Genomic DNA, 27,677 nt, shown 5'->3' on the forward strand with positions numbered 1-27,677 from the left:
CGTTTTATGTTTTTGAAGTCGGTTGAATTCTTTTTATTAACACATTTTGGATGTAACGTCCGTAATGTCAATTTTATTCCTCAAAAAAAATTGGCAATCATTGATTTTAGTCAAGTATAAAATCTTTGGCCGTACCACTGCCCACTGCAGCTGTAAGTACCTTGTCCTTGCATAGACTTTTCGCTAGCTTTCGCTTTCTACACAAAAGCTTCTATTTTTTAGTAGCCGGTAAAAATAGATAAAATTATCGCAAGCGATAAGCCAGCATCGCTCGCCCCAGCCACCCCCAGCCACCCCCAGCCACCCCCAGCCATGCGGCGCGCTGACTGTACAATGCTCGTATACTCCACCAACAGTTTCATCCGAACTTTCTCCGAGAGGCTGCAGTTCGGAATCGAAATGCTGTTGATACATTGTAAGTAATAGTGATACTGTTATCGGTCGTGGTGGTCGGAGCTCGCTATCGGCGCACGGCGCGCGTGCAGCGTCCATGGGCGCGGCGTGCGGCGGCGTGCGGCGGCGAGCGGGCCCGCACGCGGCCAGCCCGCACGGCGGCGCGGCGTGGTCGGCGCGGGGCGGCCGGCGCGCGCCGCCATTGGCCGCGTGCACGTGGCCTGATCTCGCACCATGGCAACGCGCCCCCCGCTCCGCGCGCCCCGATCATATTCGCGACGGCCGCCCGGTGATTCACAGTCGCGCCGCAGTTCCGCGCCGAGCACGCGTCGCTCGCTCCGTCCCGCAGCGCCCGTCATTACTGCGAGAGCATTCATTCTGTTATTGTTTTCTCGATCGCGAGTGATCAAATACGTAAACGACCAACGACGGATCCGACGCGCGCTCCGCAGCACCAGGACAGGGCACCGCTCGGGACGAAGCTCCCGATTCTTTCGAGTGTTCACATTCAGTGAGTATCGCAGCACCCCTCGCTTCCAGCTCACGGAAGAGCTTTACGCGGACGATATTTTACAGGCGCTTGACAGGAAATTTCCTCGCGTGATGCGATTCCGAGTGACCGTGCGGGGTGCGTACTACCTGTACTTATAATAAACAAAAGCCGTTAAGTCGCGGTCGCACAGAGCGGCAGAGCGCACGATCGCGCGTTGCTCTGTAATACGTTAGCACGTAAGTGGTGTCGGAACTCTATTGTTGACATGTCGCATTAGCTCACAGCCGATGAGATGATTGCTATTCAACGTATATTGACAACCGCAGGAGCAGAGCGAGCCCAGCGAGGAGGCACTGCACTACTCCCTCTGGATAGATTTAGTAATCTGGGAACCTCATAACAAATATTGTGTCACCGTTCACAGCTGTAGTTGTGCCCCTGGTGCCCTGGGTGATGGTAGGGCTGTATTCCGGCTAAATGTTACAGCCGACGGATCCGCAACTGGCAGTAATGCATCTTCGAAACTTTATTTTTAGGATCCAATAATAAATGTATAGAACTGAGAAAAATTCTGACGTGAGATTCAGGACGCACATATTAATATTAAACGATATTCTAATACGAAAACGGCCGAGCTAAGCTTTCTGATTCTCGTAGTTAATTTGACTGACTAAACAAATTCCGGACACGTCCGGATGTGTACGGAAAAATCATAAAATTTAAAAATTATATTTGAGTATAATATTAGTATGTTCAATTAAAGATTAAAGAAAGAAAGATAGATATTAAGAAATTACCACTAGAAAGCCTCGTTATTTGTGAGTATCTTATGCTATATTTTATCACTGTATTTGCACGGTAACGGAAACTACGAGAAAAACTACGCGATTGAAATCTCAGGGCGTCCTAATAATAAAGAAAATTTTAGTAAGTTGGAAAAAATACTGAAAATTTCTTAGAAGAAAAGTACCTAGTGCTTTTCTTCTAAGAAATTTTACCTACCTAGTAGTAAGTATTTCATAGCCCTGCCCAGGTCTCGAACCTAAGAGCTCGTGATCCGAAGGCACTTATGTGAAGCACTAGACCAACGACGTAGTTGCACGTACCACAGGAGCACTAGCTATCTCTAGTCACTACTACAATAGCCGGCCAAGAGCGTGGCGGCCAGGCACGTAGTATAGTAGCATTACACATAGTGTAGCATTTCCAATCCGACACTAGACCCCCTACCGCAGCTCTATACAGACCTACCTAGTAACTTCCTACCTGACGAATCAAAAACTTGTAACTTTCTGAATTCTAAGAGCATTGGCTGTATTTTCGCGTTGGACAGCCACTCTCATACTTTGCGCACTTAACCGCTACACTAGCCGCGGTGAAATAGGTAGGTTAGGTTAGGAAAATTAATAGGAACCTATATGGGAAAAATAATTCACACTGCGACTCCTAACTTTACTTACTGCCGTAGAGTCTCTACGGCAAAAGAAACAAATATGTAGGTAACTGTCGGTCAGAGAAGCATAACGAGAACATCTGTACTTGTGCCGGGTTTGCTTTATTTGCTGCGAATTGCGTAGTAGCTAGGTTGTCCCAAGGACATGGTTGGACTATAAAGACTGATCTAGGGCTCCATGATTAGTTAACTATCCAAAAATAATATAATATATATTTTTATTTGGACGTTCGTTATCTTGAATACGATTAGGTATCCAGCCTTTTAATATCAGTATTATTATCCTGTTGGATTTATAATGAATTTCGCGAATTGAACTGTTTGAATTATTTAAATTTTAATGTGTATTTTTTCCACGGTAGGCAGGTAAAAAGATGTCATCGGCGAACTTCAAGTTCGCTCTGATGTTGTAACACGGTGAACTGCACAGCTAACAGCTATACTGACCCGATATTTCTTATTAGTTTATTATTGTGCCCAATAGTTGCTGGGATTGTGTTTGTTCAGTACTGCGGCCTGCGCACACGCCTCGTGTTCAGAGCGGACTCGAAGTTTGGCGCGACCTATACACAGTATAATTTAAGAGCTCACTCTTCGTCACAGTCATACTCGTATTATAGTAATCAGGAAAGTATTAATCTATAATTATGCAGTCGCTATCTTACTACTTACTAATTTAAAACTATTTATTATATTTACTAAGAAAAGGATTTTCACACATTCGCCACAGCTTACTCGTACGGGAGAGAAGTAATCCGCCTCTACCGCAGAGACGGAACAAACCGCCCGCGCCGGGCGCGTGTCGCACGCGGCGCGTGGACGCGGCCTGCGCCTGCCGCCGGCCCTGTCGCTGCACAGTAGCGTTGCCAACCGTTCTGTAATATATGTATAGTATTGTATATTTCGGGTATGCGTACTATACATATACCGTTGAAGAAATAAATAGTACGCAAAAATACTTACTAGGTATATTATCAACACTGAAATCTAACAAACAAAATTTTAATTTTAATAATTTATGAATAGTTTTTGACAGATGCAATAGCATCTAGCCTATCCGAACTTGTATATCTTAGTGAGTTCCAAACATAACAAACAAATAAAAAAAAATACTTTTGGTTTTCAAAAATTAAAATAAAATCAAACGTGAAAAAACGTACCTTATACGTATATACACCCTTATCTCAGACAAATAAATCTTGAAAATCCAACAAGAGTCAATAAAATATATTGTTTTTTGAAATTAAATGTCGATTTTTTTGCTTATTCCATAAAATACCTATTTTATTCAAGCGTACTATATTTTTTTATAGCTAAATCTTAAAAATACTATTTTTTCTGAATAAAAGTAGGCAACCCTAGTGCACAGTGCACACACTCTCATCGTCCTCGTATCTGTAGAAGTGTTGTTGAAGTGCGCCGCGCGAGTAAACAGAAGTAGTTTATTTTCCGCGAGCCAATGTTCCTGAGCGCTATAATACTGTAATGTGACTGATTGTTCGGTACGTCAGCGCGGCGACCGGCGGCGACCGGCGGCGGCGACCGGCGGCGGCGACCGGCGGCCCGGACTTCTGTCGAGCTGTAGTGAGCGACGACTCACGGAGGCGCATGCAGTAGGTGCAGGTGCTTGGAAGTCCTTTCGCGTGCATTTATTTACCTATAAAATGTATAAAAATATGTATATAAAAAAATCAGCCCTCTCGTTTGGAAACATTTGAGTGCCCAAGCGAAGGTCAGCGCGTAAGATTTAGAGTGATCAACCTCCTCCCGACACGCCCCGGCCATGTCTCGACGATTACTGCCTTTTGTATCCGACCCTTGATCCAATGGGCGAGGCTCGCTACAATGCTATCGTAATAAGGCCGCCTTTGCATGCTAAGTTTAAATTATTCATTTTTAATGCTTTTATTTATTACTAGCGGACGCCTGCGACTTCGTCCGCGTGAAAATCAATGTAAACTTTCAAGCTCTATTTCACCACTTCAGAATTTGAATTTTAAAAACTTTTGAATCCCATTATATTTTGTATTTTTTTCATGATTTATGAAGAAATTTTTAAAACTGTAACTCTAAAAATGTAAAACTCATGCAAAGTTCCCCTTCTTATTTTATTTTCGCAGACAGATTGTCGACAGACAGACAAAAAATCGAAAAAAAATATTTTTAGCTTCACTATCGATTATATAATGCCCCCCCAAAAAATTTCAAAATATCTTCAATGTACAGAATGTACAGAATTCGTATTATAAGTATAGATTCTAGATGGCCGATCCGTCATGCCACGCTAACGTTTGTTGTTACAAATGGTATAAGTAAAATCTTAAATTCCGAATTAATGTATAGAATTCGACCAGTTTTATTATAAGTATAGGTATAGTAGATTGTATTTTTGTGTGCAATTCTTCTTCCATCGCGTGTTGGTCGCGATCGACATGATATCATGCACCGCCCGACCAACACACGATCAGTTTTATCGGATGTTCTCAGTTCTGCCGCTAGCGCTGCAGGGACGTGAGCTTACTTGATAGTGAGTGGCTAGCAGAAAGCCATCGACTTAAACGACTATCGAAACAATAATGGTTCAAACATCAAACATTCCACATGGCGATAGTCTCCTGAGATACTTTAATTCATTTATTTATTCTTTATGTATTGTGCAAGAACCGTGATAGCCCAGTGGATGTGACCTTTGCTTCCGATTCCGGAGGGTATGGGTACGAATCCGGTCCGGGGCATGTACCTCCGACTTTTCAGTTGTGTGCATTTGAAGAAATTAAAATATCACGTGTCTGAAACGGTGAAGGAAAACATCGTGAGGAAACTGGCATACCAGAGAATTTTCTTAATTCTCTGCGTGTGTGAAGTCTGCCAATTGGGCCAGCGTGGTGGACTATTGGCGTAACCCCTTTCATTCCGAGAGGAGACTCGAGCTCAGCAGTGAGCCGTATATGGGTTGATAACGAACGATGTATTGTGCACGAATTCAAAGCCTCTCAAAGGGTTCTCGATATCCTCGCTGATGTCTTCTGTTTGTTGAAGTGCCGCTTCCATCGAAGGTCGCTGCAGCCACGGCAGCCCCGGGCCCTGGATAGTGACCGGCTGCTTCTATGGAACCACTGGTGAAAGACATAGACGATTGTCTTTTTTACCTAAAACGCTTGGAAATTGGAAGGCGGCGTCAGTTCCGAGTCGACGCTCACAGATATTGTAGATTACGACGACGGAGGAACATTTTTTAAAATCCTGTTGAATAGGTAGAAACGAGTACTTAAGAGTAGTTAATTTAGATTAGCTACATAATTAAGAAGTAGTCTCATCGGTCACATGGTGCCCCGTTCGGCTGACGTGACGTAGCTGGGCGGCGGGTTCATCGGCCGAGCGGTCCCGCCGCGTCCGTGGCCCGGCGGCGCGCGCCGCGAGTGCAACACTCGTTCGAAATTCACGTGAAACACGGTGATGTTATTATTTGTGCTCCGGCGGCGGCGGCGGGGGCGTCGCGTGACGTCACCGAACAGCTGACGGCGCTCGTACGATCGCCGCACCGCTGACGTGATATCGTTCCGAGTATCGCTCGCGGCGAAGCCGAATTTGAACAATCCCGCGTGGAGAGCTGGGCCTGGGGCACATAATGGCATCGCGACGAGCGGGCGGACGCGGGGGCGGGCGCGCGGGCGGGCGCGGAGCGGGCGCGCTATTGTAGTGCTATTGATCCGACGGCGGCACTTCCGACGCCGTCAGCGCCTCGCCGACCGAGTCCATAACGGTACAAGTACTCGCACAGCAATATCGAATGTACCTAATAGTCAATTCGAGTTGGAATGTAATTTTCACTAGGTTGAAAACGTTCAGCAATCCTGTGCTGCGCAGGAGAAGCCGCCCGCCCCCGCGTCCCGCGACCCGCGCCGGATGCTGCGATCACAGAACATAGTATACTTGTATTATTTTCGATCTCTGTGAACGTCCCGTGACGAGACGTCTGGGGTGACGCCTTGGGAGCGCGCAGTATCAGCTGATCGTGCTTCACATGAGCACCGCGACTGTCGCCGCCCGCAGCGCGCCGCGTCACTATATTGTAAACAGTAGACGCAGCAGAGCCGCGTGTCTGCGCGCAGAGGAGGAGGCACACTCAGTCCGGTGTCCGGTGCCCTGTGTTCAGTATTGTTTACATCTTCCGTTGCACAGCACGTTGCTCGTCCGGGTACGGCGTACGGTCGTTGCAATTTCCCCTCCGACGCTAAAGCGACGACACATCGACTCGACAATCGCAATTGTTGAACAAATAAATTACCTACTTCGATTGCACGTTCCATGCAAAAAATATTTTAATTGTCGGAGCTGGGTAATAATCTCTTTTTTTATCATTTATTTGTTGACAGTTCACAGATTAACAGTACGATTGTGCATTCGCTCATTGCTGGCGTTTAGTTATGTAAGCTACAGCTAATAACAGTTAACGATATGACGCTGACCCGCGCGCCCCCGCCCCCGCCCCCGCCCCGCCGGTTGCGCAACGGCAAGATGATACAAACATAAAGACGCGACCCTTCGCCCGCGGGCTGCGGAGCGGAGTCACATCAGCTGCGATCTCCATGGGCCGCAGCCAGACATGAGACCCTGCCCGCGTGGCATGGGAAGTAGCGAGGGAAGTAAGCCGAGACGTCGTGTGGGAAAATGACTCATCCTGTCGGCTGTCGCGTTTCTGCACACTGCTGGGGCACAACACCGCGGCATGTTTTGACGGCCTCAGTGGCGCAGTGGTATGCGCAGTGTACTTCGAAGACGGAGGTCCTGGGTCCGATCCCTTAATTGGTCCAGGTCTGGCTGGTGGGAGGCTTCGGCTGTGACTAGTTACCATCCTACCGGCCAAAGACGTACCGCCGAGCGATTTAACGTTCCGGTACGATGTCGGTAGAAACCAAAAGGGGTGTGGATTTTCATCCTACTCCTTACAAGTTAGTCCGCTTCCATCTTAGATTTGCATCATCACTTAATATCAGGTGAAATTGTAGTCAATGTGTGGTCAAGGGCTAACTTGTATAGAATAAAAAAAGAAAAAAAAAACACATTGTACGGACGATACACCTCAATCCACAAACACCATCGAACGACTCCTAGTCGTTTACTTCGAGACATGTTTCAGTCCCTTTTTCCAATAAAAAAAATAAAACAATACGTACAGACACTCATACAGTCGAATCTTTGTAGGTCGAGCTTCAAGGGAATAATACGAGTGGTAGAGTTATTGACATATTAAGATTTTCAACTTTAGCGAATTTTGTAAGTATCGATTTGCAAATATTAAGTTAAGGCTTATTCCACAGTTATTAGGGTGTGTGAAATAAGCCTTATCTTAACATCTTTTGTCCTAACGTAAAGACACAGATATTATACTCAATGGAATTTTCCATTTGAAAAGTGTTAGATGACCACTTAGGATGACCTCAGTCAGTGGCGTAGCGTGTCTTTTATCAAAATTAGAGGGGGGCTTCGCCACTAAAAGAAAATATGCTTAGGTACTTAAAATAAATATGAAAAATGTTTAAATTTACGGGAAGCACCAAATTCAGTGAAATTGTGGATTACATTTTAGTAATTTTTACTTTCACACGTAAGGGACCCGTGTAGTCCGGGGCCTGTATCACTGGTACGGCTGATGTCGCGGCCACGCCCGCCACGACTCCGGGCACGGCCAGCATGCCCGCTTCGAACAAACTTTTTGTAAACGCAACGAGAAGCTCATTCGGTCTTCATTTCCTTGCGATTGTGAGACTTGTTCAAAGAGTTGAGCTCTCAAGTATACTCGTAGTAAAGTTGAGTATGCCTAACTAATGCATTTAATGATGCGTTCATTAGACAGGCAGCGAGAAACGTCTAGATATGTAGCCCTCCGGGTCGACCGACCGTTCGGAGAGATGGGCGAACCCCACTCGCCTACGTCAGTGTGGGATGCATGCAGGTCTCGTAGAGGGTATCTCCGGTGCGGCGACGATACGGAGACGGTACGCGCGCGACCGCGTCGGCAGTGATAGCTTTCAGTGTGCAAATGCGTTGCCCAAACAACTGGGTGTCCGTATACGTTTAGATCGTCGCAGAAGTGCGTCGTCTCACTGGGGGACTGTCGGACACATGAAGCCATAGGCCGGCGGCGCGGGGCGGGCGGGGGCGGGCGGGGCACACGAGAACCTAATGAACCGAATGACGCCAACGATCAGGGAACATTGTAAACACGTCGAACAAAACAAAAAACCCATCCAATGATGTCGTCTTTATTTAGATTTTCCTAGGCGTACATGCTTGTTGTTTCCTCGTGTTTTCCCCGATTGAGGTTTTCCTGCAGGCTGCCCGCCGCGGCACCGCAAGATAATATTCTCGACCGCCGCTTCGGGAAAACAAATATTTATTAGTAATTTATTTATTTAATATAATAAGATAACTTTGTTATTCTTATAAAAGTAAAGCACCTACTCCGTCGATACCGCTGTGGACGCTACAGACAGATATTCTGTATCAAAACAACGCGTCTCCTGCGCCGTCCCGTCGCCCGGCCGAAGGAGTCGAACTCTGGCCTTCTGCTTGTAAATCTGTCTTTAGTGCTGTTTTGTGCTCCACTTTTTCAAAAATGGCCTTAATTTTGTCCGCAACAGGGCGACCAGGGCGACGTGCATCTTTGATATCAAAATTTCCGGATTGAAAACGCTTAAACCATAGGTTCAAACATCACTTTTCGCGGTTTAGGTTGCATTTTTACCTTTATTGTAGTAAATATTTAAAATATGTCGAATTTCTTTTTTAGATTCACTCATTTGATCAATGAGAAAAACAAATGAAAATCACACGTTTTCCTAATTTGAATTTGGAATTATCTTCTTTAAAATTAAAACTTTTCAATGATACCAACAGCAGCCAGATACAAATGGCACAGCCAAAGAGATTGCCTATATCACAAGTGCACACATACTATATGCGAAACTACTTTTCCCCAACCTATTGTAGCTCTAATTGTTTCGGTTCTGAACATACATAATGAACTTTTCCTGATGTATGTAATGTGTGTGAATGTGATGGCAGACGGCTCTCGCGGGTTATCGCCGCCATGACGTCACGGCAAAGTACTGCCGCCGACGGGCGCGCGACCGCGAGCGTGACCGCGACCGGCCGCGACCGGCCGCGACCCGGCGCGACCCGGCGATAGGGAACTTTCCCAGCCAGCAGCTTATCGGCGGCCGTTGGGCTGCGGCGTGACGTCCAGATGGCGCATCGCGCTTCCGACTAAATTAGCTATTTTCTTTTAAGTTCGAGGCTTATTTAATTATATTTGATCCAGCTCGCCTCGAATGATCGAAGTCATATTGGACTTCGATCATTCGAGGCGAGCTAACTCACGAGTAGGTCCCGACTTCTTCGTGTTGATGTCTGATATTTCTTTGATGGACTTTAAATAGTGTTATCAACGTGTTATAAATTATGAATAATTTATGAATAATTATAGTTAAAAAAAGGAAAAAAAATGCGCAATTTCAATATCTTCATCAGTCGTAAAAACGAACTGTTAGGTAACTACTCGTAGACCGATAATTACACGTTGCTACAAGAAACTTAATAAAAATATTGTCCGATCTCACAATCTGTGCAGATGTTATCGTCACTACTCTTACACAAGTACATCTAACTTAGTGGCATTTCTTAGTGAAAGAAAAATGGAAAATTTTATCGCAATTTTTATATTTAACAGTTGGATATAAAAATTGTGGTAAAATTTTCCATTTTTTTCAATTCAATCCAGTAATCTGATAGGTAAAACTATTTAGATCCCAACTCTTAATGGTAAAGGTCTAGTCATTTTCATACTTACGGTGAATATTTTATTAATATGATAATGTTGTGATAAGTACTTGTTGTACTTGCACGCGTAGAGTTGCGCCGTACCTTTGGACTTTATCGCTCTCAAATTCAACAACAAAATTGTCGTGTTTTTTGAGGGGGACTAGGTTAACGCACACATCGAAAATATTTAATACCAATAAATATATCCTGTGTGCTTACATTACACACAACTATAAACTTAAATCGTAACCCGCACGTGTAATGTTTATTACAATGTCACATCGATTGTTTAGACGCAATTAGTATAAACGCGTTAAATCGTGATCACATCACTTATGAGAGGTAACGTTTATTGAGGAAGGTCCTTCGGTACTTGCTCTGAGCTCTACTGTTATATTATAATCTAGACTCGTATTTAAATTTTTTGTAGGTACTAAATTGTTGCAGAATTTGATAAATGCTCAAAAATAAAAAAAATATCAAAATCAAGGAAAGTTTTGCATGTAACGAACTCATGGTTATGGTAGAATATGTGTTCTCTATCCGAAAAATGAGCAAAAGTGTTCGCATTCCCAACAACCCTAAGGCCTACTTTAGTATTTTAGTCGAGTACGAACAATTTTTGGGCGGTAAATCCAAAAAATGTTCGTACTCGTCTAAAATACTAAAGTAGTCTGTACGGCGAGGCTGGGTGGGGCCGATCGCGGCGGCGGCGGCAGCAGTCACCCCTGCGCGCGCTGAAGGTCGCGGCGGACGCGCGGGGCGTCGCGCGGCGGGCGCCCTTGCGCGTCCTCCGCGGGGCGCGACCCCCGACCCGCGGGCGCGCTATAACGCGGCGCGCGCGCCCGCAGCGCCATTGGCGCGCGCGCGGTCGGCGCTCGCTCACGTACTCTCTGCCGCAGACATGCCGAGCGCGGTGAACGGCGCGGGCGACGAGGATGACGTGGTGCTGTCGGGCCTGTCGGGCCGCCTGCCCGAGTCCGACTCCATCGACGAGTTCGCGCAGCAGCTGTTCGACGGCGTGGACCTGGTCACGGCCGACGGCCGCCGCTGGACCCCGGGTGAGTCTTGGCTCCTTGTCTTTGCTGCACTCACTCTTCCACTCAAGTATAGTTACATAATTATAATTCTGCCATAAAATTAAACAAAAAAAAAGTCCATTTTACATACATTTTCTCAATCTACAGCTTCGTAACACTCCCGATGATCCGCACGGGCTGGGAAGCGTGTAGCGATGAATGAAAAACCCACGACTAATGCAACTCATTTTCCCGCACGCACGATTTCGCACCCGCGCACTCTTTCCCCCCGACGCCCGCATATCATGGGAGTGTCATCAACGAACTTGCCAGACTATAACTACGTTTATTGATAGAAGTATTTTTTTCAAACAAAATAAGGGTTAATAAAACCCGAAGTTATGAGATAAAAATACATACACTTTGAATTGAAAATCTCCTCCTATTTTGGAGACGGTTAACCGAAATGTAGTGTAACGGCGGCCTTATCTCTAGCAGTATCTTCTACGCAACCGTTGTTCATTCATAAGCAGTTCAAGTTTACAAAGCGAGGTGTTGGTGCGCAAACGCTCACCGAAATGCCAAATTTAAAATATACAATAAATAAAATTCTGTCTCCTCTTAGAATGATGAATTTGTTTCGAAAAAGGCCAAGGCTATTGCTTGCACTGTGAAAAACATTAAGTCTCATCTAGAGACAAACGTTTGTAACTCTACAATGTACAATTTTACCTTCGAGCCCTCACGTAACACTAACTCTATTACTCGTAGAACAGAGCTCACTCTGTAGCACACAGTGCTCTGCGCGGATCATAGCGTCCACTCTCGACAAACCTCACTTGTCACATCTGCGGCTTGCGACTTGACCGCTTCCTCACTCGAATACCTAATCAGAAAGCTGACCCTAACCCAACCTGTCTCGGAAAGCTTGAAAGATGCTCATATTATTTTAAACAAAATCCGTCTCAAATAATTTGTGATTAAATACTTTGTCAATATAATGAACGAATCCCGCTGGTGTACATTCAAAGTGATTAATTTTATTTTTCACTTCACTTACTTAACAAAAGGTCAAAAGTTGAAGGTCAGTGATGGCGTTTAATTACAACTTCAGTGCAATTCATAGTCGTGAACATAATGATCGTGTGCACATGATGAAGGAATGAAGGAATAATGGGAGACTTGACTCATATCAAATTTAATAACTTAAATAATTTTTTTAATTAATTAAATTTAATAAACAATATTATTTCGCATAGTAGGGTAAGTTCGCCTGTTCGCGTCCATCGCCCAATTCGCGTCCATTTTACGGATCTCCCTTTGAAAACTCTCAAAATTAAGTATACTAACACACCAATAAGTCGAAAAGTCATTACCACCAATACCTCAATAAATAAGAGACACGCACAGATAGACCATAGTTCCGTGCGCCCAACCAATCCTGTGTAAAAAAAACATTTAGTGACGGCTGTTCAACAAGAGAGCGGGATTGTGAGACAAAAATAGTGAGCAGCGGTGCGTTTGAAGGAAAGTCTTTTACTGTTTTATGTGTATTTTGGATACATTAGCTATTTCTAGACGTTAATTATGATAAAAGGTTTTATATTAATTATGAATTTGGTTACATTTTTTACAGTTAACTGTTAAAATAAGGTGGACGCGAATAACTACACCGAATTCATAAAACTTGCACACATCGTCCGCGATGGACGCAGACTATACCACAGGGAATAATAACAAAAGCAAATCGCGTCCATTTTCCATTTCCATCTATTCACCTATTGTAGATACATTTTTGATTATTTATACAACTTTAATATGTTTTCTACTTTGAACGAAATGTAATTTCTTCAATTTCAATTTTATTTCGTTAAACATGAGTTCTTCGGAGAAGAGAAAGTAGAAGGAAAAAAGAACAGTCACTGAAGAATATTTAAGGAAAGTGTTGAATAAAATTCGTGAGAAGAACAAATATGCAAAGAATTCCTCTTCTTCTCTCTTCTATTCGCAAGACCACAATATTGGACTTAATCAGTGGGCGCAGACCAGATGGAGTAAAAAAAACCAGGGCTCAGAACCTGCGCCACAAGTAGATGGTGAAAAAAAGTAGTTGAATGGCTTCTAAATGTTTCCCATTGTGGATTCCCAGTGAATTATTAGATACTGTTCAGAAAAAAATACAAGACGGGGGGCTTTAAAATAGATAAAGCTTATAGTCCAGGTTCAAAATGAATTACAAAAATTTTGCTCAGAAATAAAGAAATCTCACTTGAAAATTCTGAGGGCATTTATAAAGCTAGTGGCCAAGTCAAGAAGAGTCTATTAGATCGTGATTTATGTTAATTAGTTATTCGATGAATATACAGCAAACATGTATTTTTAGTGATCCAAAAAGAATTTTCAATGGGGGCGAAAGTGGTTTTGCTCTTTGCCCAAAGACAGGAAATGTTTTAGGTGATTTATTAATGTTAATATGTTGATTTTTAAATATATAGTTATTTATATTATTCTATAATCAATAAATTGTTAAAATCCAATTTATTTTTACATTATCATAAAAATATCATCCCTTTATTCCTTGTCTAAGCTGGTGGACGCCAAGTGTTCCAGCGGGTGGACGCAAATTGGATTTTATGGACGCAAACTGGGTAAATGTCCCATTTCTGATGTTTGTCTTTTTAAACAAAAAACCACAAGATGTTTCGAACAAAACTAAACGTCACCTTAAAATAGACTATTATAATGAATACATTAAATAAACTTTTCATTAAAATTAGTGCTAGGACATTTTTATTTTCTCCTTCAAACTTGCCAACTGCACTAAGTGGACACGAACAGGTGAAATGACCCTACATGGAATAACAGTTGGAAAACTATCAATATTATCGAATAAAAGTTAAGGATTATTAACTATGTATTTTTTTAAATTTACCAAACGTGAAAACGCTATTGTCCATTTTGTGACGTCACAATGTAAAAACAAGACGTATCAACAACTAATATTTTTGTCAAACGCTCCGTTTGTACGGGATTTGTAATTTGTTATAGTGACGTCATGAAACTGTTCAAATACAGACTATCATGGCCGACAGGCATTTTGGCTCCTACTGTCAAAAACATATTTAAAAACTAAAATTTTCATGTTACAATTACATCTCAAAAAAATATTTTTCAATCTAGTAGAACGATAATGAACAATTAAAGACTATTTAAAAGAAGGGCTACAACGAGTACCTAAAGCGTCCCTCCGTCGGCAGGGCTGCACGGGCTGCCGGAGCGCAGCGGCAAGCTGAAGCAGCTGGCTCACTTCGACGCCACGTTCTTCGGCGTGCACGCCAAGCAGGCGCACCTCATGGACCCGCAGCTGCGCCTGTTGCTGGAGATCACGCACGAGGCGCTGGTGGACGCCGGGCTCAGCCCCGCCGAGCTGCGCGGCTCGCGCACCGGCGTGTTCGTGGGCGTGAGCAACAGCGAGACGGAGGAGCTGTGGACGGCCGAGCCCGACCGCATCAACGGCTACGCGCTCACGGGCTGCTGCCGCGCCATGTTCCCCAACCGCGTGTCCTTCGCCTTCGACCTGCGCGGCCCGTCCTACGCCGTGGACACGGCCTGCTCCAGCTCCATGTTCGCGCTGGCGCAGGCCGCGGCGGCCGTGCGCGCCGGCCTGTGCGACGCGGCCGTGGTGGCGGGCACCAACCTGTGCCTCAAGCCCGCCAACTCGCTCAACTTCCACCGGCTCAGCATGCTGTCGCCCGAGGGCCGCTGCGCCGCCTTCGACGCCAGCGGGCGCGGCTACGTGCGCTCCGAGGCGGCCGTGGCGGTGCTGCTGCAGCGGCGCGGCGTGGCGCGGCGCGCGTACTGCGCCGTGCGCGGCGCGCGCACCAACACCGACGGCGCCAAGGTGCAGGGCATCACGTTCCCGTCGGGGGACATGCAGCGCCGCCTGGCCGAGGAGACGTTCCGCGAGGCGGGGCTGCGCCCGCGCGACGTGGCCTACGTTGAGGCGCACGGCACCGGCACCAAGGTCGGCGACCCGCAGGAGGTCAACGCCATCGCCGAGCTGTTCTGCGCGGGCCGCTCGACGCCGCTGCTGCTCGGCTCCGTCAAGTCCAACATGGGCCACTCGGAGCCCGCGTCCGGCCTGTGCTCCATCGCCAAGGTGGTGCTGGCCATGGAGCGCGGCGTGCTGCCCGCCAACCTGCACTACCGCGAGCCCAACGCCGACATCCCCGCGCTGAGCGACGGCCGCATCCGCGTCGTGGACCGCAACACGCCGTGGGACGGCGGGCTCGTGGCCGTCAACTCGTTCGGCTTCGGCGGCGCCAACGCGCACGTCATCCTGGAGTCGGCGCGCGGCGCGCGGCCGCCGCCGGCCCAGTACGCGGTGCCGCGCCTGCTGCTGGCGTCGGGCCGCACGGAGGAGGCCGTGCGCGAGCTGCTGGCGCTGGGCGCCGAGCACCCGCGCGACGCCGAGCTGCACGCGCTGCTGGACGCCGTGCACGCGCAGCCCATCGCCGGCCACGCGCACCGCGGCTGGGCGCTGCTCTCGGACCCGCCGGCGCTGGAGGTGGCCGAGCTGGAGGGCGAGCCACGCCCCGTGTGGTTCGTGTTCTCCGGCATGGGCTCGCAGTGGGCCGGCATGGGGCGCGCGCTCATGCGCCTGCCCGCCTTCGCCGCCAGCGTGGCGCGCTCGGCGGCCGCGCTGGCGCCGCACGGCGTGGACCTGGCGCACGTGCTGAGCGAGGCGCCCGACGCCGCCTTCGACGACGTGATCGCGTCCTTCGTGTCCATCGCCGCCGTGCAGGTGGCGCTGGTGGACGTGCTGCGCGCCGCGGGCGTGCGCCCCGACGGCATCGTGGGCCACTCGGTGGGCGAGGTGGGCTGCGCGTACGCCGACGAGACGCTGACGGGCGAGCAGGCCGTGCTGGCGGCGTACTGGCGCGGGCGCAGCATCGTGGACGCGGGGCTGGCGCCCGGCGCCATGGCGGCCGTGGGGCTGTCGTGGGACGCGTGCGCGGCGCGCTGCCCGCCCGACGTGTCGCCGGCGTGCCACAACTCGGCCGACAGCGTGACGGTGTCGGGCCCGCCCGCCTCCGTGGAGCGCTTCGTGGCCGAGCTGGCGGCCGAGGGCGTGTTCGCGCGCCGCGTCAACAGCTCGGGCGTGGGCTTCCACAGCCAGTACATCGCGGCCGCGGCGCCGCTGCTGCGCAAGAGCCTGGAGCGCGTCATCCCGGCGCCCAAGCCGCGCTCGGCGCGCTGGGTGTCGTCGTCGCTGCCGCGCGCGCAGTGGGGCGGCGCGCTGGCGCGGCTCAGCGACGCCGCCTACCACGTGAACAACCTGCTGTCGCCCGTGCGCTTCGCCGACGCGCTGCGCGAGGTGCCGGAGCGCGCGCTGGTGGTGGAGGTGGCGCCGCACGCGCTGCTGCAGGCCGTGCTGAAGCGCGCGCTGCCGGACGCGGCGCACGTGCCGCTGGTGCGGCGCGACGCGGCGGACGCGTGCGCGCACGCGCTGGCGGCGCTGGGCCGGCTGTTCGCGGCGGGCGCGCAGCCGCGGCCGGGCGCGCTGTACCCGCCGGTGCGCTTCCCCGTGTCGCGCGGCACGCCGGCGCTGGCGTCGCGCGTGCGCTGGGACCACTCGGTGGAGTGGAGCGTGGCGCAGTACGGCGCGGCGCGCTCGGGCGAGAACGTCATCGAGTTCGAGCTGTCGCGGCCGGAGGACGCCTACCTGGCGGGACACAACATCGACGGCCGCGTGCTGTTCCCGGCCACGGGCTACCTGGTGAGTGTGCCTGTAAATTACATACCGTTTATGTTCCAAAATACTCGAGTCTTTTAGCACTTTGAAGACTTAAAGACCAAACAGACAAACAAGTCATCAATTCGGAATCCTTTTTCGCCTTTCATGCAATGCCCAATTTTTGCCCGTCTGTTCGTGTTTATTTGTTGTTCGGGCATCACGCTGAAGCTACTGAATGAATTGATTTCATTCAGTAGTTTCAGCGTGAAAATGAAACTTTTGCTCGGTTTGAGACCATAATATGGAGAAGGTTACAGGATACTTTTTATTGCGAAAATAAAATAAGGGGGTGAAATAGGGGTTGAAAGTTTGTATGGAAAGTCTTTCATTTTTAGAGTTACAGTTTTAAAAATTTGTTCTGAAATCGTAAAAAAATACGAAATATAACGTGATTAAAAAATTTTTATAATTCAACCCCTAAAGTGGTGAAATAGGGCTTGAAAGCCACGCGGACGGAGTCGCGGGCGTCCGCTAGTATTATTATAAGAAAGATTAAAAGCGCACTGACCAAATAAGTATCCCACTCAGCACAAAGCTGCAGCTACCTATACATATATGATAAGTTTACTGTTTTGAGTCGCTTCGCTTGCAGTGGTGTATAGACTAACGCGCCGCTGTCCGCAGACGCTGGTGTGGCGCACCATGGCCAAGCTGCACAACCAGAAGCTGGAGGAGACGCCCGTGCTGCTGGAGGACGTGCAGTTCCGGCGCGCCACCATCATGCCGCGCGACGCGCCCGTGCGCTTCCTCGTCAGCGTGCTGGAGGGCTCGGGCGCCTTCGAGGTGTGCGAGGGCGGCGCCGTGGCCGTCACGGGCCGCGTGCGCCTGGCGGGCGCCGCCGAGCGCCTGCCCGACGACGAGCCGCCGCCCGCCGCCGAGCCCGACCTGCTGCCGCTCGCCGCCGACGACGTGTACAAGGAGCTGCGCCTGCGCGGCTACAACTACGGCGGCGTCTTCCGCGGCATCCGCTCGTCCGACGCGCGCGGCGCCGCCGGCGAGCTGGCGTGGGACGGCAACTGGGTGGCGTTCATGGACACCATGCTGCAGTTCGGCATCATCGGCACCGACACGCGCGAGCTGTACCTGCCCACGCGCCTGCAGCGCGCGCTCATCGACCCGCGCGCGCAGCCGGCGCCCGGCGCGCTGCCGGTGCGCATGCGGCGCGCCGTGGACGCCATCGCGTGCGGCGGCGTGGAGTTCCGCGGCGTCAAGACGAGCCTGGCGCCGCGCCGCGCCAACGCGCAGCCCGCGCCCAAGCTGGAGAAGTTCGCGTTCGTGCCGTACGACAGCGCGGCCGTGGCGGCCGAGGACTCGGCGCGCTCGCGGCGCGAGGCGCTGGTGGTCAGCCTGCAGCTGGTGCTGGAGAACGCGGGCGCGCTGCGGCTCAAGCTGGCGGAGGCGGCGCTGGGCCGCGCGCCCGACGCGCTGCTGGCGCCCGCCGCGCTGCAGGTGCTGGAGGCGGAGCCGCAGGTGCGCGCCGACGCGTCGCTGGCGGCGGCCGGCGAGCAGGCGCTGTACGCCGCGCCCATGCAGCAGCTCGGCGTCAAGGTGAGCACACGCACACTGACGAGTGAAACAAATAAAATTCTTGGACAAACTTTTTAACAAAAACGTGTATTCCTCAAGGTGAAAAAAAAGTCAAAAATTTACAAAGGTTATATCACTGACACTGACAACTGACTCATGACGTTTTGCATTTTTAATTTTTTAGTTTTAAGTGTTGCTACCCTTTTAGTATACACGAACATGCCCCCGCTCGTTGGAAGCTTGCCTATCAACCACTCTTCTTCGTTTATCAATGGACAGATCTTGCTGAAAGCTCGACGAACAACTCCAGTTGACGTTTTTATATCCGCCACTCTGTGAATGCCATCTGTGCCGGGGTAAACAGTAACCACGCGGCCTAATTTCCATTTTAGTGGTGGTAAATGGTCTTCTTTGATTATTCCGAGACCTTAAAAATTTGTCGCTTAGACCTCCATTTGCCTCGTCGTTGTAACTCAGAGATGTATTCTTCGCTCCAACGAATCCAGACGAAGTTCTGAAGAAGTGCTGACGAAGTTGTTCTATTGTTTGGAATCGCGTTAAACAGGATACCGAAGTTCCAGTATAGTCAGAAGCTGGGCGTGCCGTCAGTGGTCGACCAATAACAACGTTCCCGGGCGTCAGTGGCACGCTTAGACCATTAATAACTGGACGTGGTTCGCTAACCGTTACCCCTCTGGCAAAGATCAAAAATCTATGATCGAATGCGTTTATAAAAACTGTTGCTACAGAATCGATGTTTCATTGTTGTAATCGTTTTCGTCGTGTAAGGAGCTCCCTAAAAATGCCGGTTTGTGTAGTTAAATGGCATAAAAAACGGTCAAAAACTTGTAGTTTAGTAAAAGATGGAGTAACGTTTCATTTGAAAGTGTTTAAACCTTAATTTTATCAAATTTTTAATAAAAACAATTTGTAAAAATAATCGATTCTTTTGTCGAAACAGCTAAACTTCGATCAGTAATCGAATATTCTATGTATTTAATCTGTGGATAGTCTAAGCAATGTCACAGTAAATATGCAAGCAGTAGTTTGACTTCATACTAGAGGTTGAAACGCGAGCTATACCTCAATTTCAATTTCAACTTACTTAGTTAAATAGATTTTAATAATTAGAAATAAGACTAACTCACTAACAAACTAAACTTAAAACAGATACACTAACAATATACTAAACCGAGGGTTTTGTCTGTGCAATTATGGACGAAGTTATAAAGACGAGAAACTACCGGAAACACATTATGAAAGATGGCACTCTAGACATCTGTCGAGCGTGTCATCGCCCTGGGGAGTCCCTCAGGCATATTGTGTCCGGGTTTTGCTCACCTTGCTAACGGCGAATACTTGCACAGACATAATCAAGTAGCCAAGATAATCCACCAACAGCTTGCTCTTCAATATGGCCTTATCGATTTTGAGATGCCTTACTATAGGTACGACCCAGCGTCAGTTCTTGAAAATAGCAGTGCATTGCTCTACTGGGACCGAACGATTATCACTGACAGGTATATTGTAGCCAATAGACCTGATATAGTGCTAATCGATCGGTCAGTGCGTCGTGTAATAATTGTTGATATTACAGTTCCACATGACGATAATCTGGTTAAAGCCGAAAAGGAAAAAGTATCAAAATACTTGGACCTTGCTCACGAGATCACCGCCATGTGGAATGTTGAGTCAACTATTATTGTTCCGATAGTTGTTTCAGTCAATGGTCTTATAGCGAAAATCTTCGACCAACACCTTAAGAAGCTTTCGCTTAACTGTTGGATCAAGAGTCTGATACAAAAAGCAGTGATTCTGGAGATCTGGTGATCACTCTGGAGCCCTGACCACCGGTTGCTTGGGCACTCAAATGTCCCGCAGCGGGAGGGTGATTTTTTTTTATAAATTTTTAATAATGGTTTGTATTTTATACTTATATTGTTAAAAATTTAAAAAAAGAAGTAATAAATAAATGAGAGTAACTTAATTACCAACATAGAAAAAAAATTAAAACTGTTACTCTTATTAATTGAAAAACTTGTTTAATGTAAGGAATAATAAAGGCTTTGAAATTGACAAAAACATAAGGGATTAAAGGGCTAACATAATCTACGGAACCGGTTTTTTAATATTTGGTCACGTAGTGCATCACCAAAATAAACATATGAATACGATCTATCCTTCATTGATTAGTATCAGCCTTATTTAAATCTACCAATCAAAAAACAACACGCATTTTATTGATCACTTCCTATTTTACTACAATTTACAAAATATTTTATTTGTTTACATAAAAAAAGTATATTTACAATCACAAAACTAAATGGAAATACAAAGTTGGCAAATGTAATTAAAATGCTGGAGGCAGGCAGCCCCATCACATGTTTACGTACCGCGCGCTGTAAGTATTTATTTCAAAAATACGGCCGAGTATACTGCTTGTATATATTTTTACTGTGCACAATGTGTTTGTTAGTGTGTGTAAAAATTACGCGTGTGTGTATTGCGAGTCAAATTTATAGTTGTGTGTAGTGTATGGACACAGAAAATACTTAATGGTGTTAAATGTTTTCGATGTGTGAGTTTACCTCGTCCCCCTCAAAAAATGACAGACTTTTTTGTTGGTGAATTTGGGTGCGAACCGCGTCCAGTTATTAATGGTCTAAGGTGGCACGCGATCACTGTACAGGTTCTGTAGATAGTGGAGTAGGCGGGCGCGAGTTGAGGGTACATTCGATTTGTACCAAAATAGTGTTGAGTTTTTCATATCGCTGCTTAAAAACTAAAGGGCCACAAATCAAAATTTTCCAAAATCACTTTTATTTCAAAAATGGGGTTTAATTGCCTATTATTTTCATATAACGCGAAGACACTCGGCTTAGAAATCACAAAGTTACGCATCCGCCCCTTTTAGCATTTTCACACTTTGGCAACTAAGTTCTGAGCAAAACAGCCACCTTTTTAGTTTTAGGGCCACATCGCAAAATTGTGGTTGAATTTTATGAGCTAAAGGGCTTTATTTCGAAATGCGGCCGTTTCGGTTATAAAAGACGAGTATGTACACTGTAATTTTTTAAAATAAAAGAGCAATGTTTCGAAATGTGTCCGTTTAGAAAATAAAAAAATGCTTAATTATGTTATTTTTATTATAAACTTTAGAGTTGTTTTTGAGAAACGTCTGTTTTGCGTCAAACATTTTTGGATACCTTGGGGTATTTTGTTCTAAGACAAAAGGCTTTGATAAAAATAAGAATTTATTTGATAATGGCTTTAAGATGGTTAGTTGATATTTAATGTTGTGTTGTAATTCATTTTGGCTAAAAACAAACGTAGACTGATGCTGTGTTAACCACAGAACTCATAAAACTATATTTTCAGAAAATCTAAAAGTTTCTGAAACAAAAAAATTGGGGCATACTGAACCTGATGGAAAAAAATGTAATACCTAAGTATTACCAAGCTTTTTATGGTAATCTTTAAACTCAATAGTAAACCATTCAGGAGTTCCTTTAAGTGTCTTTCGTCTCCATCATCAGACCCTCAATGAGTCACAACCTATGTTGATGTAAAGTTCATCATCATCATCATCATCATCATCATCATCATATCAGCCGATGGACGTCCACTGCAGGACATAGGCCTTTTGTAGGGACTTCCAAACATCACGATACTGAGCCGCCTGCATCCAGCGAATCCCTGCGACTCGCTTGATGTCGTCTGTCCACCTGGTGGGGGGTCGGCCAACACTGCGCTTACTAGTGCGGGGTCGCCATTCCAGCACTTTGGGACCCCAACGTCCATCGGCTCTTCGAACTATGTGCCCCGCCCATTGCCACTTCAGCTTCGCAACTCGTTGAGCTATGTCGGTGACTTTGGTTCTTCTGCGGATCTCCTCATTTCTGATTCGATCACGCAGAGATACTCCTAACATAGCTCGTTCCATCGCCCGCTGTGTGACTCTAAGCCTTCTTATGAGGCCCATAGTTAGCGACCAAGTCTCGGAACCATAGGTCATCACTGGCAACACGCACTGTTCGAAGACTTTTGTCTTCAGGCACTGAGGAATTTCGGACGAAAAGATGTCGCGAAGCTTCCCGAATGCAGCCCAGCCGAGTTGGATTCGACGGTTCACCTCTTTCTCGAAATTGGACCTACCTAACTGGAATGTCCTAGGTACATCAATGGCGAGTACATCACTCAACTGCGGTTCGCGGATGATGTAGTCATCATGGCACAGACTCTGGATGACCTTAGTACCATGCTCAATGACCTCAGCAGCGTTTCTCAACAGGTGGGCCTGAAAATGAACATGGGCAAAACAAAAATAATGTGTAATGCTCATGTATCGCTCCACCCAGTTATAGTTGAGAACGCTGCACTCGAAATTGTAGACGAATACATATACCTAAGTTCTCATCAATACAAATTAATCAAATCCAAACACAAGGTAACTGCTGTAAACCGTTGACGTGTTCTCTCGTCTGTGTTTCGGCTCCATCATCAGGTCGACTCCAGACCATCATTAAGTTGTAGTGCTTTAAAGTACTTTATGGAAAAATTATGAAACGCATTGGCCGCCCCTACAATTTTCAGTAGTTCCCCTCAATTTCTCCAGGATCCCATCATCAGATCCTGGTTTCCTTATCATGGTACCACCCTAAGAACAATTCCTTTCTAACAAAAAAGGAATTATCAGAATTGGTCCATAAACGACGAAGTTATGCGCGAACACACATAAATATAAAAAAAAGGAGGTTTCTCAATTCGACCGTATATATATATATATATATATATACGGCCGAATTGAGAAACCTCCTTTTTTTGAAGTCGGTTAATAATAAACAAGTAATAGGGAATTAAATTACGCATCTAACGATATAAAATTACAAAAAATCATTGTAAATTAGAGGGCCAAAAATTCAAAAAAACTAAATGAAAAATCTGCTCTCCTAAAAACTTAAATTTTGAGATCGGGCCCTTTAGTTTTGAAGCAGCGATATGTCAGATGACAAACTCCCAACACTCGTCGCAATGACAAACTTAACACCAGCCACCCAGAGACCACCGAACTGAGGAGCATAATATGCAGGAATTCAATTAATATTGATGCCCTCATTAGCTACAGTTTCAGACAACGAATTGCAATTGCTTTTTATAAATTTACTTATTTCATTAAATGCCCCTACCATGGACGTTCCGTTGTCCGAAAATAAATTTTGAATTTTTCCGCGGCGACTAATTTGTCTTTTAAGCGCACCATCGCCTATCGGCCAATAGTGCCGGGTCAATCAACATCACGTAGAATCCTCTTGTGAAATCCTTAGTGCCAATCCTCGCTCCAATTAATTATCTATTTCATAGGTCGCTGGATTAGATCCGGCTCGAAGGACCAAAATAAAATTCTTGTGCAAATTTTTTTTAATATTACTGATAATGTCAACTGCACACCTCATAAACAAAGATAGATAACGTTTGGTATGCAGTAGTACTCATCCCACACGTGTGCGCAGGTGACGCCTAAAGACGTGCGCAGCGGGCCGCCCGACGCCGACTGCCACCTGGTGCTGGCGGCCGACGTGCTGAGCAAGCACGGCGCCGACGTGCTGGCGCACCTGGCGGGCGCGCTGGGCGCCGGCGGCATGCTGCTGCTGGAGGAGCCGCGCGGCGCGCTGGACGCGTCCGCCGCGCTGCTGGCCGCGCAGCGCCTCGCCGTCGTGTCGCGCCAGCCGGCCGGCGCCGCCGAGCTGCTGCTGCTGCGGCCCCGCGCCGAGCCGCCGGCCGCGTGCGTCGTGGTGGAGCTGGACGACGGCTACGGCTGGGTGGAGCCGCTGCGCGAGGCGCTGCGCCGCGCCGAGAGCGAGCCGCTGCGCGTGTACGCCGTGGCGCGCGGGCCCGCGTCCGGCGCGCTGGGGCTGGCGGCGTGCCTGCGCGCCGAGCCGGGCGGCCGCGCGCTGCGCGTGGTGCTGGCGCCGGGCGCGCCCGCCTTCGCGCCTGACGCGCCGCCCTACGCGCAGCAGCTGGCGCTGGACCTGGCCGTGAACGTGCTGCGCGCCGGCGTGTGGGGCAGCTACCGGCACCTGCCGCTGGCCGACGCGGCCGAGGCGCGCCTGCAGACGGAGCACGCGTACGTCAACACGCTGACGCGCGGCGACCTCGCCTCGCTGCGCTGGATCGAGAGCGACCTGCGCTTCGCGGCGGAGCGCGCGCTGGGCCCGCGCCAGGAGCTGTGCCGCGTGTACTTCGCGCCGCTCAACTTCCGCGACATCATGCTGGCCACGGGCAAGCTGCCGCCCGACGCGCTGCCCGGCGACCTGGCCGGCCAGGAGTGCATCCTGGGGCTCGAGTTCAGCGGGCGCGGGGCCGACGGGCGCCGCGTGATGGGCATGGTGGCGGCGCGCGGGCTCGCCACCACCGTGCTGGCCGACCGCGGCTTCCTGTGGGAGGTGCCGGCCGCCTGGAGCCTGGAGGAGGCGGCCACGGTGCCCGTGGCGTACGCGACGGCGTACTACGCGCTGGCCGTGCGCGGGCGCATGCGGCGCGGCGAGGCCGTGCTGGTGCACGCGGGCACGGGCGGCGTGGGGCAGGCCGCCATCGCCATCGCGCTGCACGCCGGCTGCACCGTGTTCACCACGGTGGGCACGCCCGACAAGCGCGCCTTCCTGCGCGAGCGCTTCCCCGCGCTGCCGGACGGGCACATCGGCAACTCGCGCGACTGCAGCTTCGAGCAGCTGGTGCTGCGCCGCACGCGCGGCCGCGGCGTGGACCTGGTGCTCAACTCGCTGGCGGGCGCGCAGCTGCAGGCCTCCGTGCGCTGCCTGGCGCCCGGCGCGCGCTTCCTGGAGATCGGCAAGCTGGACCTGTCCGAGAACTCGGCGCTCGGCATGGCCGTGTTCCTCAAGAACACCACCTTCCACGGCATTCTGCTGGACGCGCTGTTCGACGCGGGGCCCGACTGCGAGGACAAGGCGGCCGTGGTGCGCTGCGTCACCGAGGGCATCGCCGGCGGCGCCGTGCGGCCGCTGCCCGCCACCGTGTACTCGGAGCAGCAGCTGGAGCCCGCCTTCCGCTACATGGCCGCGGGCAAGCACGTGGGCAAGGTGCTGCTGCGCGTGCGCGAGGAGGAGCCGGCGCGCGGCCCCGCGCGCCCCGCCGCGCGCCTGCTGCCCGCGCTGCCGCGCACCTACCTGCACCCCGGCAAGAGCTACGTGCTGGTGGGCGGGCTGGGCGGCTTCGGCCTGGAGCTGGGCCACTGGCTGGTGACGCGCGGCGCCGCGGCGCTGGTGTTCAACTCGCGCAGCGGCGTGCGCACGGGCTACCAGGCGTGGTGCGTGCGGCGCTGGCGCGAGCGCGGCGTGCGCGTGCTGGTGTCCACGGCCGACGCCACGGCGGGGCCGGGCGCGCGCGCGCTGCTGCGCGAGGCGGCGGCGCTGGCGCCCGTGGGCGGCGTGTTCAACCTGGCGGCCGTGCTGGCGGACGCGTACCTGGAGAACCTGACGCCGGACGACTTCCGCGCCGTGGCGCGCCCCAAGGTGGACGGCACGGCGGCGCTGGACGCGGCCTCGCGCGAGCTGGCGCCCGACCTGGACTACTTCGTGGCCTTCTCGTCCGTGTCGTGCGGGCGCGGCAACCCCGGCCAGAGCAACTACGGCCTGGCCAACTCGGCCATGGAGCGCCTGGTGGAGCGGCGCCAGGCCGACGGGCTGCCGGGGCTGGCCGTGCAGTGGGGCGCCATCGGCGAGGTGGGGCTCGTGGCCGAGAGCATGGGCGGCGGCGACGACGCGGTGGTGGGCGGCACCGTGCCGCAGCGCATCGCGTCGTGCATGCAGGCGCTGGGCGCGCTGCTGGCGCTGCCGCACGCCGTGGTGGCCAGCATGGTGCTGGCGGACAAGCGCCGCGCCGCCGCCGCGCCCGCGCAGGACCTGGTGCACGCCGTGGCCAACATCCTCGGCGTGAAGGACCCCAGCAAGGTGTCGGACTCGGCCAACCTGGCCGAGCTGGGCATGGACTCGCTGATGGGCGCCGAGATCAAGCAGACGCTGGAGCGCGGCTACGACGTGGTGCTCGGCGTGCAGGAGATCCGCGGGCTCACGTTCGCCAAGCTGCGCGAGCTGGGCGGCGAGGCGCCGGCCGAGGGCGCGGAGGGCGCGGCGGGCGCGGCGGCCGAGGCGCCGGAGGCGGCGCTGGTGCAGTTCGCGGCCGGCGAGCTGGTGCCCGAGCAGGTGGTGGTGCGGCTGCCGAGCGCGGCGGACGACGCGCCGCCCGTGTTCATGGTGCACCCCATCGAGGGCGTGGCGGAGCCGCTGCGCGGGCTGGCGGCCGGCGTGCGCGCGCCCGTGTTCGGGCTGCAGTGCACGCGCGCGGCGCCGCTGGACGACATGGCGTCGCTGGCGCGCTTCTACGTGTCGCACGTGCGCGCGCTGCAGCCGCGCCCGCCCTACACGCTGCTGGGCTACTCGTTCGGCGCCGGCGTGGCGTTCGAGATGGCGCTGCAGCTGGAGCGCGCGGGCTGCGACACGCGGCTGGTGCTGGTGGACGGCTCGCCCGCGTACGTGGCGGCGCACACCACGCGCGGCAAGCAGAAGCGCGCCGTGCGCTCGGCCGGCACGGACGAGGCGGACGCGCTGGCCTACTTCGTGCAGCTGTTCGTGGACGCGGACGCGGCGCGCGTGTCGGCCGAGCTGGAGCGGCTGGCGGGCTGGGAGCAGCGCGTGGCGCGCGCCGTGGCGCTGGTGGCGGGCGCCGCGCCGCACGCGCCCGACGCGCTGGCCGCCGCCGCCGCCGCCTTCTACCGCAAGCTGGTGGTGGGCGACGCGTACCGGCCCGGCGGCAAGCTGCGCGCGCCCGTCACGCTGTTCGCCGCCAGCGACAACTACGTGGCGCTGGCCGACGACTACGGGCTGGGCGCCGTGTGCGCCGGCCCGCTGCGCACGCACCGGCTGGCGGGCACGCACCGCTCCATCCTGGGGGGCGAGGCGGCCGCCGCCATCGCCGCGCACCTGTCGGAGCTGCAGCGCGCGCAGTGATGGGACCGAGCCGTGTGAAGTGTGATGTCGACATTGTCATGTCAGTGCAATGGCCTCTCTATTTAACTCGTTGGGGTATATTTATAGTAGAATTTGTAAATTATAGATTAAATTATGACATACGAGAGCTTGGCTCGCCGCTTGTGAT

At 50.8% G+C, this 27,677-nt stretch overlaps 1 protein-coding gene across 1 annotated transcript; it reads left to right on the forward strand.

Annotated features, from left to right (window-relative positions):
* The first annotated feature begins 670 nt into the window (after window positions 1-670).
* LOC112043408 (fatty acid synthase) lies at window positions 671-27,671 on the forward strand. The gene is made up of 5 exons (XM_024078809.2): window positions 671-904; window positions 11,066-11,224; window positions 14,440-16,961; window positions 17,604-18,527; window positions 24,017-27,671. The coding sequence occupies exons 2-5, from the start codon at window positions 11,068-11,070 to the stop codon at window positions 27,527-27,529; spliced, it is 7,116 nt and encodes a 2,371-aa protein (XP_023934577.2). The 5' UTR covers window positions 671-904; window positions 11,066-11,067; the 3' UTR covers window positions 27,530-27,671.
* The last annotated feature ends 6 nt before the right edge of the window (window positions 27,672-27,677 follow it).

Source organism: Bicyclus anynana, chromosome 15 (genome assembly GCF_947172395.1).
Source record: "Bicyclus anynana chromosome 15, ilBicAnyn1.1, whole genome shotgun sequence".
NCBI classification, from domain to species: Eukaryota; Metazoa; Arthropoda; class Insecta; order Lepidoptera; family Nymphalidae; genus Bicyclus; species Bicyclus anynana.

Coding starts and splice junctions, on each gene's coding strand:
- LOC112043408 (XM_024078809.2), top strand. CDS start 11,068: ATGCCGAGCGCGGTGAACGGCGCGGGCGACGAGGATGACGTGGTGCTG. Junction 11,225..14,439: donor CGGCCGCCGCTGGACCCCGG/GTGAGTCTTGGC, acceptor CTCCGTCGGCAG/GGCTGCACGGGCTGCCGGAG. Junction 16,962..17,603: donor TCCCGGCCACGGGCTACCTG/GTGAGTGTGCCT, acceptor CGCTGTCCGCAG/ACGCTGGTGTGGCGCACCAT.